General features: G+C 44.9%; 1 protein-coding gene across 1 annotated transcript in view; it reads right to left on the reverse strand.

The window, feature by feature from the left end:
- The window catches only part of LOC124020711 (potassium voltage-gated channel subfamily KQT member 1-like), a 56981-nt gene extending 43421 nt beyond the window's left edge, over nucleotides 1-13560 (reverse strand). Inside the window, exons 1-2 of the mRNA XM_046335962.1 lie at nucleotides 12880-13560; nucleotides 3614-3704 (exon numbers count right to left, since the gene is read on the reverse strand). Coding sequence (XP_046191918.1) covers nucleotides 3614-3704; nucleotides 12880-13241 — 453 coding nt within the window. The 5' untranslated portion in view covers nucleotides 13242-13560. The remainder of the gene's footprint in view (nucleotides 1-3613; nucleotides 3705-12879) is intronic.
- Between the last annotated feature and the right edge of the window lie 414 nt (nucleotides 13561-13974).

Genomic DNA, 13974 nt, shown 5'->3' on the forward strand with positions numbered 1-13974 from the left:
ACCTGTCATGTTTTGTCTTATATCATCTTGTCATTTTCAGAGCCTGTACTGCCCTATAGCTGGTAATTTTTAGGTCGTTCCCCTTTTAATAATATAATAACTCACCACCCAGAAGAGAGTGTCATTTCTTCCCTTGTTTTCCGTTCCTGTCCTATAGTAGATCCTTGTCTATTGTTCACCGTGCTGTGTTTGTGTCAGAGCCTGTCGTATAGTAGAGTTTCCCCCAGATGCTGTCAGAGTGGAGCAGGTGTCTGAGTCTGCTAATATAATAACTCACCACCCAGAAGAGAGTGTCAGAGCCTGGTACTGCCCATTATAGTGGAAAGTTTTATTTAATATTTTAACTTTACTGGATTAAAGACTCTGTCAGAGCCAAGTCTGCCCTATAGTAGAGTCCTCATTCACCTGCATAACATCACCACCCAGAAGAGAGTGTCAGAGCCTGGTACTGCCCTATAGTAGAGTATATAATAATATAATAACTCACCACCCAGAAGAGAGTGTCAGAGCCTGGTACTGCCCTATAGTAGAGTATATAAGAACTCACCACCCAGAAGAGAGTGTCAGAGCCTGGTACTGCCCTATAGTAGAGTATATAATAATATAATAACTCACCACCCAGAAGAGAGTGTCAGAGCCTGGTACTGCCCTATAGTAGAGTATATAATAATATAATAACTCACCACCCAGAAGAGAGTGTCAGAGCCTGGTACTGCCCTATAGTAGAGTATATAATAATATAATAACTCACCACCCAGAAGAGAGTGTCAGAGCCTGGTACTGCCCTATAGTAGAGTATATAATAACTCACCACCCAGAAGAGAGTGTCAGAGCCTGGTACTGCCCTATAGTAGAGTATATAATAATATAATAACTCACCACCCAGAAGAGAGTGTCAGAGCCTGGTACTGCCCTATAGTAGAGTATATAATAATATAAGAACTCACCACCCAGAAGAGAGTGCCAGAGCCTGGTACTGCCCTATAGTAGAGTATATAATAATATAATAACTCACCACCCAGAAGAGAGTGCCATGTGCCAGAGCCTGGTACTGCCCTATAGTAGAGTATATAATAACTCACCACCCAGAAGAGAGTGTCAGAGCCTGGTACTGCCCTATAGTAGAGTATATAATAATATAATAACTCACCACCCAGAAGAGAGTGTCAGAGCCTGGTACTGCCCTATAGTAGAGTATAATAATATAATAACTCACCACCCAGAAGAGAGTGTCAGAGCCTGGTACTGCCCTATAGTAGAGTATATAATAATATAAGAACTCACCACCCAGAAGAGAGTGTCAGAGCCTGGTACTGCCCTATAGTAGAGTATATAATAATATAATAACTCACCACCCAGAAGAGAGTGTCAGAGCCTGGTACTGCCCTATAGTAGAGTATATAATAATATAATAACTCACCACCCAGAAGAGAGTGTCAGAGCCTGGTACTGCCCTATAGTAGAGTATATAATAATATAAGAACTCACCACCCAGAAGAGAGTGTCAGAGCCTGGTACTGCCCTATAGTAGAGTATATAATAATATAATAACTCACCACCCAGAAGAGAGTGTCAGAGCCTGGTACTGCCCTATAGTAGAGTATATAATAATATAATAACTCACCACCCAGAAGAGAGTGTCAGAGCCTGGTACTGCCCTATAGTAGAGTATATAATAATATAATAACTCACCACCCAGAAGAGAGTGTCAGAGCCTGGTACTGCCTTATAGTAGAGTATATAATAATATAATAACTCACCACCCAGAAGAGAGTGTCAGAGCCTGGTACTGCCCTATAGTAGAGTATATAATAATATAATAACTCACCACCCAGAAAGAGAGTGTCAGAGCCTGGTACTGCCCTATAGTAGAGTATATAATAATATAAGAACTCACCACCCAGAAGAGAGTGTCAGAGCCTCACCACCCAGAAGAGAGTGTCAGAGCCTGGTACTGCCCTATAGTAGAGTATATAATAACTCACCACCCAGAAGAGAGTGTCAGAGCCTGGTACTGCCCTATAGTAGAGTATATAATAATATAATAACTCACCACCCAGAAGAGAGTGTCAGAGCCTGGTACTGCCCTATAGTAGAGTATATAATAACTCACCACCCAGAAGAGAGTGTCAGAGCCTGGTACTGCCCTATAGTAGAGTATATAATAATATAAGAACTCACCACCCAGAAGAGAGTGTCAGAGCCTGGTACTGCCCTATAGTAGAGTATATAATAACTCACCACCCAGAAGAGAGTGTCAGAGCCTGGTACTGCCCTATAGTAGAGTATATAATAACTCACCACCCAGAAGAGAGTGTCAGAGCCTGGTACTGCCCTATAGTAGAGTATATAATAACTCACCTGTCATGTTTTGTCTTATATCATCTTGTCATTTTGCTTTTCCTTCTGTTCGTTTTCCCCCTGCTGGTCTTTTTAGGTTCGTTCCCCTTTAGTAGAGTATATAATAATATAAGAACTCACCCTTCCTCTCTCTCTTCTCTCTATTGTTCCGTTCCTACTCCCAGCTGTTCCTATTCCCCTAATCAATCATTTAGTCTTCCCACACCTGTTCCTTATCTTTTCACCCAGATTAGAGTCCCTATTTCTTCCCTTGTTTTAATAACGTTCCTGTCAGAGCCTGGATCCTTGTCTATTGTTCAATGCTAATAACTGTATCACCCAGAAGAGAGTGTCAGATGCCTGGTGAGCAGGTGTCTGAGTAGTAAGTTCAAGTGCCTTAGGCAACTCAGTTCAAGATCAAGTCTCCAGCCTGGTACTGCCCTATAGTGGAAATTGTTTTATTTGATTGTATTTTAACTTTACTGGAAAAGACTCTGTCAGAGCCAAGTCTGCCCTATAGTAGGGTCCTCATTCACCTGCATAACATCACCACCCAGAAGAGAGTGTCAGAGCCTGGTACTGCCCTATAGTAGAGTATATAATAACTCACCACCCAGAAGAGAGTGTCAGAGCCTGGTACTGCCCTATAGTAGAGTATATAAGAACTCCCCACCCAGAAGAGAGTGTCAGAGCCTGGTACTGCCCTATAGTAGAGTATATAATAACTCCCCACCCAGAAGAGAGTGTCAGAGCCTGGTACTGCCCTATAGTAGAGTATATAATAATATAATAACTCACCACCCAGAAGAGAGTGTCAGAGCCTGGTACTGCCCTATAGTAGAGTATATAATAATATAATAACTCACCACCCAGAAGAGAGTGTCAGAGCCTGGTACTGCCCTATAGTAGAGTATATAATAATATAATAACTCACCACCCAGAAGAGAGTGCCAGAGCCTGGTACTGCCCTATAGTAGAGTATATAATAATATAATAACTCACCACCCAGAAGAGACTGTCAGAGCCTGGTACTGCCCTATAGTAGAGTATATAATAATATAATAACTCACCACCCAGAAGAGAGTGTCAGAGCCTGGTACTGCCCTATAGTAGAGTATATAATAACTCACCACCCAGAAGAGAGTGCCAGAGCCTGGTACTGCCCTATAGTAGAGTATATAATAATATAATAACTCACCACCCAGAAGAGTGTGCCATGTGCCAGAGCCTGGTACTGCCCTATAGTAGAGTATATAATAATATAATAACTCACCACCCAGAAGAGAGTGCCATGTGCCAGAGCCTGGTACTGCCCTATAGTAGAGAGCACACTGAGGATTAGACAGGCGAGCACGATGAGGAACCTGCAGGACAGAACAATAATCAAATCACTTTATGTACGACGTGGAGAGGTATATAAAACAACGCAGAGTATGTGGGAAATGATTGAAAGCAGTCAAGAGAATACACAGACGCCCCCAAAAGTTACATATTGGAGCTTTAAAGCTGAGAACTATGATTTAAAACATTCATGGTTATAACCCACTTTAAATTCAGAGCTATTACTTAAAACAATCAGGGTGTTAACCTACTAATCTGAGAACTATGATTTAAACACTTGTGGTTTTAACCCACCAATCTGAGAACTATGATTTAAAACACTCAGGGTGTTAACCCACTTTAATCTGAGAACTATAATTTAAAACACTCAGGGTGTTAACCCACTTTAATCTGAGAACTATAATTTAAAACAATCAGGGTGTTAACCCACTTTAATCTGAGAACTATAATTTAAAACAATCAGGGTGTTAACCCACTTTAATCTGAGAACTATAATTTAAAACAATCAGGGTGTTAACCCACTTTAATCTGAGAACTATGATTTAAAACACTTATGGTGTTAACCCACTTTGAGTGTTTTTTTTTCTCAGTCATAAACCGACATGATGTCCAGTATCTATCCTTCATGAGCCACTAGGTGTGCTTGACTGTGGAGTCAGTTTCTCTGTGCGTGCCGTGCAGTGTGCTAACAGGGTAGAGCTGTGGGCCTGTAGTCAGGAGAGTAGCTACCTCAGCTGAACTCAGGCCTCAACTGACGTGGACTCAGACGTTACTGTACTTCAACACAGCCTCACAGTAGATGGTGTTCCAAAGATATGTCACCAGATCAATCAAACACACACACACACACACACACACACACACACACACACACACACACACACACACACACACACACACACACACACACACACACACACACACACACACACACACACACACACACACACACACACACACACACACACACACACACAAATAGACAAATACACATCCACACATTCTAATACCACTATCGTGCCAACAGCTGACATTCTGAAAGGACAACAACATCCGGTCATTCTCTTTGATCTCAAGGTCATACGTTCTTTCTCCAACTGAACCAACAATCAGACCACTGAGTCCTCAAGATATAAAATGCTTTTCTTTGTACAAGATAAGGCTACAAGCTGCTACAACACTACTGACACAGACACAATGCAGATGACGTTGTAAATGCCAATTTCCACCCCTTGACAAGTTGACTTTCCCTCAGTCAATGGGAATCCTATTGAGATGATATCCAGCAGTTTGTGTAGGTCTACACCAGTGGCCAGATAGTAATGATAGACCAACCGTATGAACCTATAGCAAAACTACAGATGTAGGATCTTAATTTGATCCAGTTTGCTACAGCAGGAAAATAATCCTGCAGCAACAGGAAATGTGAATTATTATGTGGATTACAATTAATGGACATTTTTGTTGGGGTTGATACATTTTTCGTGAGGGCAAATCAAGTCTGAAATTTCAAAGTGGAAATTACAAACTTTAGAAGCATTTTTAAAACTCAAATACACTACTGGTTTGCATTTCCTGCAGTGCATGAAAATTATCTACAACAAAAGAGTGATCAAATTAAGGTCCTACATCTGTAGGGAGAGGGGTTGCTGTTTTGTTTGCGGTTAGTGTTTGTTCCATTGAGGCCCTTATCCCCTTATGTCCGGTGTGCTTACTGATGGAATCCAACCACCTCACCACCACACATAGAACAGAGAAGAAGAAGGATCCACTGTGAAGCAGCCAGTAAAACAGAGAAGAAGAGGGATCCACTGTGTAGCAGCCAGTAGAACAGAGAAGAAGAAGGATCCACTGTGAAGCAGTCAGTAGAACAGAGAAGAAGAAGGATCCACTGTGCAGCAGACAGTAGAACAGAGAAGAAGAGGGATCGACTGTGCAGCAGACAGTAGAACAGAGAAGAAGAGGGATCCACTGTGCAGCAGACAGTAGAACAGAGAAGAAGAGGGATCCACTGTGCAGCAGACAGTAGAACAGAGAAGAGGGATCCACTGTGCAGCAGACAGTAGAACAGAGAAGAAGAGGGATCCACTGTGAAGCAGACAGTAGAACAGAGAAGAGGGATCCACTGTGCAGCAGACAGTAGAACAGAGAAGAAGAGGGATCCACTGTGAAGCAGTCAGTAGAACAGAGAAGAAGAGGGATCCACTGTGAAGCAGCCAGTAGAACAGAGAAGAAGAGGGATCCACTGTGCAGCAGACAGTATAACAGAAAATAAGAGGGATCCACTGTGCAGCAGACAGTAGAACAGAGAAGAAGAGGGATCCACTGTGCAGCAGACAGTAGAACAGAGAAGAAGAGGGATCCACTGTGCAGCAGACAGTAGAACAGAGAAGAGGGATCCACTGTGCAGCAGACAGTAGAACAGAGAAGAGGGATCCACTGTGCAGCAGACAGTAGAACAGAGAAGAAGAAGGATCCACTGTGCAGCAGCCAGTAGAACAGAGAAGAAGAGGGATCCACTGTGAAGCAGCCAGTAGAACAGAGAAGAAGAGGGATCCACTGTGCAGCAGACAGTAGAACAGAGAAGAAGAGGGATCCACTGTGCAGCAGACAGTAGAACATAGAAGAAGAGGGATCCACTGTGAAGCACCCAGTAGAACAGAGAAGAAGAGGGATCCACTGTGAAGCAGACAGTAGAACAGAGAAGAGGGATCCACTGTGAAGCAGCCAGTAGAACAGAGAAGAAGAGGGATCCACTGTGCAGAAGACAGTAGAACAGAGAAGAAGAGGGATCCACTGTGAAGCAGCCAGTAGAACAGAGAAGAAGAAGGATTCTATGTGCAGCAGCCAGTAGAACAGAGAAGAAGAGGGATCCACTGTGCAGCAGACAGTAGAAAAGAGAAGAAGAGGGATCCACTGTGAAGCAGCCAATAGAACAGAGAAGAAGAGGGATCCACTGTGCAGCAGACAGTAAAACAGAGAAGAGGGATCCACTGTGAAGCAGACAGTAGAACAGAGAAGAAGAGGGATCCACTGTGCAGCAGACAGTAGAACAGAGAAGAAGAGGGATCCACTGTGAAGCAGCCAGTAGAACAGAGAAGAAGAGGGATCCACTGTGAAGCAGCCAGTAGAACAGAGAAGAAGAGGGATCCACTGTGCAGCAGCCAGTAGAACAGAGAAGAAGAGGGATCCACTGTGCAGCAGCCAGTAGAACAGAGAAGAAGAGGGATCCACTGTGAAGCAGACAGTAGAACAGAGACGAAGAGGGATCCACTGTGCAGCCGCCAGTAGAACAGAGAAGAAGAGGGATCCACTGTGCAGCAGACAGTAGAACAGATAAGAAGAGGGATCCACTGTGAAGCAGCCAGTAGAACAGAGAAGAAGAGGGATCCACTGTCCAGAACAGACTATGGGAGGCACACAGTACTACATGGAGCCATGGCTACATGGAACTCTATTCCACATCAGGTAATTGATGCAAGTAGAATAATTGAAAAAACTGATAAAACCTTATGGAATAGCTGGTACTGTATAGACACACACATGCTAACACAATTACTCTACACACACGAACACATGGATGTTGTATTGTAGATGTGGAGTAGTGGCCTGAGGGCACACACAATGCATTGTGAAAAGTGTTATGTCATGTAATATTTGTAATTGTATATAACTGCCTTAATGTTGCTGGACCCCAGGAAGAGTAGCTGCTGCCATGGCAGGAACTAATGGGGATCCATAATAAACCCCAGGAAGAGTAGCTGCTGCCTTGGCAGGAACTAATGGGGATCCATAATAAACCCCAGGAAGAGTAGCTGCTGCCTTGGCAGGAACTAATGGGGATCCATAATAAACCCCAGGAAGAGTAAATGCTGCCTTGGCAGGAACTAATGGGGATCCATAATAAACCCCAGGAAGAGTAGCTGCTGCCTTGGCAGGAACTAATGGGGATCCATAATAACCCCCAGGAAGAGTAAATGCTGCCTTGGCAGGAAGTAATGGGGATCCATAATAAACACCAGGAAGAGTAGCTGCTGTCTTGGCAGGAACTAATGGGGATCCATAATAACCCCCAGGAAGAGTAAATGCTGCCTTGGCAGGAACTAATGGGGATCCATTACAACCCCCAGGATGAGTAGCTGCTGCCTTGGCAGGAACTAATGGGGATCCTTAATAAATACAAATAACATGGGCTTTACTGGCCCCTATATAGTGGACTGTGGGCCCTATTGAGCTCTACACAATACTGTAAGCATCACGTCTCCAAGCTCCATGTATTATTGATGGGCAGGATCTCTTCCAGTCTACTGCGTCTGCAGGGGGTAGCAGGACTGAGCAGGAAGGGGTAGACAGCAGCACTGAGTACAGCTAATCACATCATAAGGTTTTACTATCAGGCACTAGAACACATCTAAGGCAGGTTGACTTGTGACGTCATAGACGGCTGGCTTGTGGAGCAAAGGGACAATGTGATAGTTTCATGTGGCAGTGTCACTGTGTAGGGTCTCGGTCTCCCTGTTATGTAGCTCAATCATTGTGAACGTCATGACTCGACAATGTTTAGTACAGTCTCAGGATCTGAGGGTAAATGTATGTATCCAACAGAATGTTGCCATGTCATTATCAATGGAAGCATTGTAAACAGCATACAGTAAGTAGCACAAGCACATAGCTTGAGGCAACATGCCAACACTACAGAGGTCATGGTGTAACGGAACTATTCAACCATGCAAACACACGCACACACACTCTCTCTCTCTCTCTCTCTCTCTCTCTCTCTGGGGGAGGTCCTGCAGTCCTGATATCACTCTGTCTGGAGCGCTCACTCTGGGTCAGTGATAAGCCAATGTTCATTCCTGCCTCCCACTTATAGTTACACAACAATGAAATAACATTAACATTACATTTGAGTTATTTAGCACACGCTAGTACCCAGAGTGACTTAAAGTTGGTGCATTCATCTCAAGGTAGCTAGGTGAGACAACCACATATCACAGTTATAAACCAGGTTTCCATCCAACCTTTTCGTGTAAGTAAAGTACATTTCGGATTTTAAAACAATTAAAAAGTCATTCCAGGCTTGACATGGAAACAGAAAACGATTATGTATACTTTCCAAAAGTCAACCAGAACAAAACAAATAGACAAGGTGGGATCTTTTTGTGTCGGTAAAATGAATTATTATGCGAGAAATTTCATTGGAAACGCTTTTTTCAACGTGAACTTTGAGTCACACGATGACCTGTTGTGTGGTCCTCCCACTACGACTCGTCGGGAAAGCAGGCAGTGTATTAGGCTACAGATGAAATGCATTAGGAAATAATTCACTGGTTGGTGAAAGTGCAAGGTGATGAGTTTGATGCTCCAAAAATGAAAGGTCTTATTCTGATGACATGATCATCGATGTTTAGCTGCCATTTGACAAATAAAAAATAATCTTGCTCTTTTGTCCATAATAATCTCATCATGTAATGTCGGATATGCGTATCTGCGCGCTGTTGGCTAGAGCACACCGTGCCAATACTAGAGTGGGCACAGTCTCTACATAACGCAACATTTTGTTGTGAGAAAACTATAACAGTTAAAAATGCGATGGAAATCAATGTAATTTGTATTTTTTTGTATTCCGTACGTGGAATTTAAGCGCGGAAGGGTATGTTTATGTGCACTACGTCATCACGCACAGCCTTTTTATCTGACACAAGTCAATTAGATGGAAACACATATGTGGGTGGGAAAAGTAGGGTTTTAGAATATTCGCATGAAAAACTGTCGCCAATTGGATGGACACCTAGCTATAGTAAATACTTCACTCGTTAAAGCAGCTATCAGCAAAGCCAGTGGTAGTAAGAAAAGACACGTGTTTAGTGTAAAAAAGGAAAGGGTTTACCTTGCACCCTCATTGGAACGCTAGACATGACCTTTGTTAAGATGGTTTTGGCTTCGTAAAGTTACTTAGAAAGTCAGAACCCAACTGTCCAGACTCTTAACATCTGATATGTCACAATTAGGACAGTGCTGTGATTGGCCTCCTAAACAGGTGAGGAAAATACTGCCTAAATACAAATGAATCTATTAAGTAGTTATGTAGTAGGCAACATTTGCAGAAACAAGGGGGCATTTGTAGTGGTAGTCCATTGGTATCCAGTGCTAACAGGTCTATCTCTGCCCTGATGCATCGGGACTCTCTCTGCCCTGATGCATCGGGACTCTCTCTGCCCTGATGCATCGGGACTCTCTCTGCCCTGATGCATCGGGACTCTCTCTGCCCTGATGCATCGGGACTCTCTCTGCCCTGATGCATCGGGACTCTCTCTGCCCTGATGCATCGGGACTCTCTCTGCCCTGATGCATCGGGACTCTCTCTGCCCTGATGCATCGGGACTCTCTCTGCCCTGATGCATCGGGACTCTCTCTGCCCTGATGCATCGGGACTCTCTCTGCCCTGATGCATCGGGACTCTCTCTGCCCTGATGCATCGGGACTCTCTCTGCCCTGATGCATCAGGCTCACCCAAAGCAGCCAGCCTGCATCAGGCATCCCCCATCCCTCACCAGCAGGTCATGGAGTGGCAGTATCAGGCTACTGCTCTCTAAGTAGCCAGCCTGCCAAGTTTAGCTGCCTGCTATCAACTCCAGTGAGAGGAGATACTCAGTACTGGGGGTTGGTCTTCAGACTGAACATTCCTCAGCCAGAAATCAGGCCCCCGAAACACTTACAGTATGCCCACGTCCCTGGACAACATTCTGTGATATAGGGCTGGTTTCCCCTGGACACCATGATTATATAGGTCTGGTTTCCCCTGGACACCATGATGATATAGGGCTGGTTTCCCCTGGACACCATGATGATATAGGGCTGGTTTCCCCTGGACACCATGATGATATAGGGCTGGTTTCCCCTGGACACCATGATGATATAGGGCTGGTTTCCCCTGGACACCATGATGATATAGGGCTGGTTTCCCCTGGACACCATGATGATATAGGGCTGGTTTCCCCTGGACAACATGATGATATAGGGCTGGTTTCCCCTGGACACCATGATGATATAGGGCTGGTTTCCCCTGGACACCATGATGATATAGGGCTGGTTTCCCCTGGACAACATGATGATATAGGGCTGGTTTCCCCTGGGCAACATGATGATATAGGGCTGGTTTCCCCTGGACACCATGATGATATAGGGCTGGTTTCCCCTGGGCAACATGATGATATAGGGCTGGTTTCCCCTGGGCAACATGATGATATAGGGCTGGTTTCCCCTGGGCAACATGATGATATAGGGCTGGTTTCCCCTGGACAACATGATGATATAGGGCTGGTTTTCCCTGGGCAACATGATGATATAGGGCTGGTTTCCCCTGGGCAACATGATGATATAGGGCTGGTTTCCCCTGGGCAACATGATGATATAGGGCTGGTTTCCCCTGGGCAACATGATGATATAGGGCTGGTTTCCCCTGGACAACATGATATAGGGCTGGTTTCCCCTGGGCAACATGATGATATAGGGCTGGTTTCCCCTGGGCAACATGATGATATAGGGCTGGTTTCCCCTGGGCAACATGATGATATAGGGCTGGTTTCCCCTGGGCAACATGATGACATAGGGCTGGTTTCCCCTGGGCAACATGATGATATAGGGCTGGTTTTCCCTGGACAACATGATATAGGGCTGGTTTCCCCTGGGCAACATGATGATATAGGGCTGGTTTCCCCTGGGCAACATGATGATATAGGGCTGGTTTCCCCTGGGCAACATGATGATATAGGGCTGGTTTCCCCTGGACACCATGATGATATAGGGCTGATTTCCCCTGGACAACATGATGATATAGGGCTGGTTTCCCCTGAGCAACATGATGATATAGGGCTGGTTTCCCCTGGGCAACATGATGCTATAGGGCTGGTTTCCCCTGGGCAACATGATGATATAGGGCTGGTTTCCCCTGGGCAACATGATGATATAGGGCTGGTTTCCCCTGAGCAACATGATGATATAGGGCTGGTTTCCCCTGGGCAACATGATGATATAGGGCTGGTTTCCCCTGGGCAACATGATGATATAGGGCTGGTTTCCCCTGGGCAACATGATATAGGGCTGGTTTCCCCTGGGCAACATGATGATATAGGGCTGGTTTCCCCTGGGCAACATGATGATATAGGGCTGGTTTCCCCTGGGCAACATGATGATATAGGGCTGGTTTCCCCCGGACACCATGATGATATAGGGCTGATTTCCCTGGACAACATGATGATATAGGTTATTCATTATAAACACTCACACCGAGAAGTGATACACGAAGCTGGTTTCCCCTGAGCAACATGATGATATAGGGCTGGTTTCCCCTGGGCAACATGATGCTATAGGGCTGGTTTCCCCTGGGCAACATGATGATATAGGGCTGGTTTCCCCTGGGCAACATGATGATATAGGGCTGGTTTCCCCTGAGCAACATGATGATATAGGGCTGGTTTCCCCTGGGCAACATGATGATATAGGGCTGGTTTCCCCTGGGCAACATGATGATATAGGGCTGGTTTCCCCTGGGCAACATGATATAGGGCTGGTTTCCCCAGGAAACCATGATGATATAGGGCTGGTTTCCCCTGAGCAACATGATGATATAGGGTTGGTTTCCCCTGGACAACATGATGATATAGGGCTGGTTTCCCCTGGACAAAATGATGATATAGGGCTGGTTTCCCCTGGACAACATGATGATATAGGGCTGGTTTCCCCTGGACTAAAAAGTCTGCTCAACTGAGAATCTCCATTGACATATACAGTATTTTTAGACCAGTCATAGGCTTAATATGTGTCCAGGAAACCAGACCATGGAGATTGGCAGAAATGCCACGTTCAGACAAAACAGTCAATACTACATAATAGCAGTCTGACGCCAGTGCCCCCATGATGTTCATTAAATACTGAAGGGAGTTTGTTCAGCTGTATACGTCTACATATAGCCTCCATTTTATAGCCTATAGTGTAATTCAGTAACATAATTGTACCGTTAATCACGTGTAAAGTATTGTATTAGGACTACTATAAATAATCAAAAGGATAGCCTAGGGTCATGCCCTTCAACTGCTTTGAATCATTTGGCAAAACGCCCACAAAGCACTTGGCATGGTTGACAAATGCAAGTAATGTGTTATTGTTATATCAAAGTTATTCATTATAAACACTCACACCGAGAAGTGATACACGAAGCATTTCCACCCAGATGGTCTTTCCAGAAAGTTATAAGCGCGTCCTTGAATGTAAGCACGGCTGATAACTTGACGAGTTGTGCTGTATACGGACATCCGGGGGTTCAGATTGAGCCCGGGTAGGTGAGACACCGACGGTCGAGTGACAGTTGTGTGAATGGTGATGCCCTCGGCGTCACACAGAAACCTGTTGTTAGAAATATGCGCTCCAGGTTGTGAGGCTGACGCGGCTTGTGACATCTCAAACTCCGTCTGTTTTCTCCCATGTCCCGCCACCATCGAGGACCTCCGTATGTTATTCAGGACTTCATTCCTTTGGGTTGTCTTGTCTGGAGATGACATGCTGTTTGTTTTCTCATCAATGGGACGGACACACGCTTTAGTCTCCGCGTATTGCGGACTTGGTGGATCAATGAAGTGGGACAAAACAGAGCCTGCATGCGGTGCGGTGCGAGGCGCGAAAAAAAAACAACAACAAAAATCGTACTAAAGCCGCTGCCTTGTCGGATATGTCTCTCTGACCGCCGCTTTCCGAAACCCTATTATAATAGCTTACATTGGTAGAGCAAGTATCCGACACATGTTAAATTACGGAAGAAATGTCCCTACCTGTTGCTGGACGGTTAGACTACTACTTATCATCAGTTGACTTACTTGTGCGTGCTTGATCGCACAAAAGGGGAGGCAGTGCCCTCTGGGCAGCATTGAACAACAATAATTTGCAGCTGTGAGTGTTGAGTTGGTGAGTGTTGACCCCTAAAAACAGCATAGAATAACAGCACACACACACACACTCTCTCGCTCGCTCGCTCGCTCTCCCTCCCCCTATCTCGCTCGCTCTCCCCCTCTCTTGCTCTCTCCCCCCTCTCTTTCATTATCTCTCTCCCCCTCTCTATTTGATTATCTCTCTCTCCCATTATCCCTCTCTTTCATTATCTCTCTCTCTCCCCCTCTCTCTTTCATTATCTCTCTCTCCCTCTCTCTTTCATTATCTCTCTCTCTCCCCCTCTCTTTCATTATCTCTCTCTCTCCCCCTCTCTTTCATTATCTCTCTCTCCCCCCTCTCTTTCATTAT

This window comes from Oncorhynchus gorbuscha, unplaced genomic scaffold, assembly GCF_021184085.1.
Source record: "Oncorhynchus gorbuscha isolate QuinsamMale2020 ecotype Even-year unplaced genomic scaffold, OgorEven_v1.0 Un_scaffold_885, whole genome shotgun sequence".
NCBI lineage: Eukaryota > Metazoa > Chordata > Actinopteri > Salmoniformes > Salmonidae > Oncorhynchus > Oncorhynchus gorbuscha.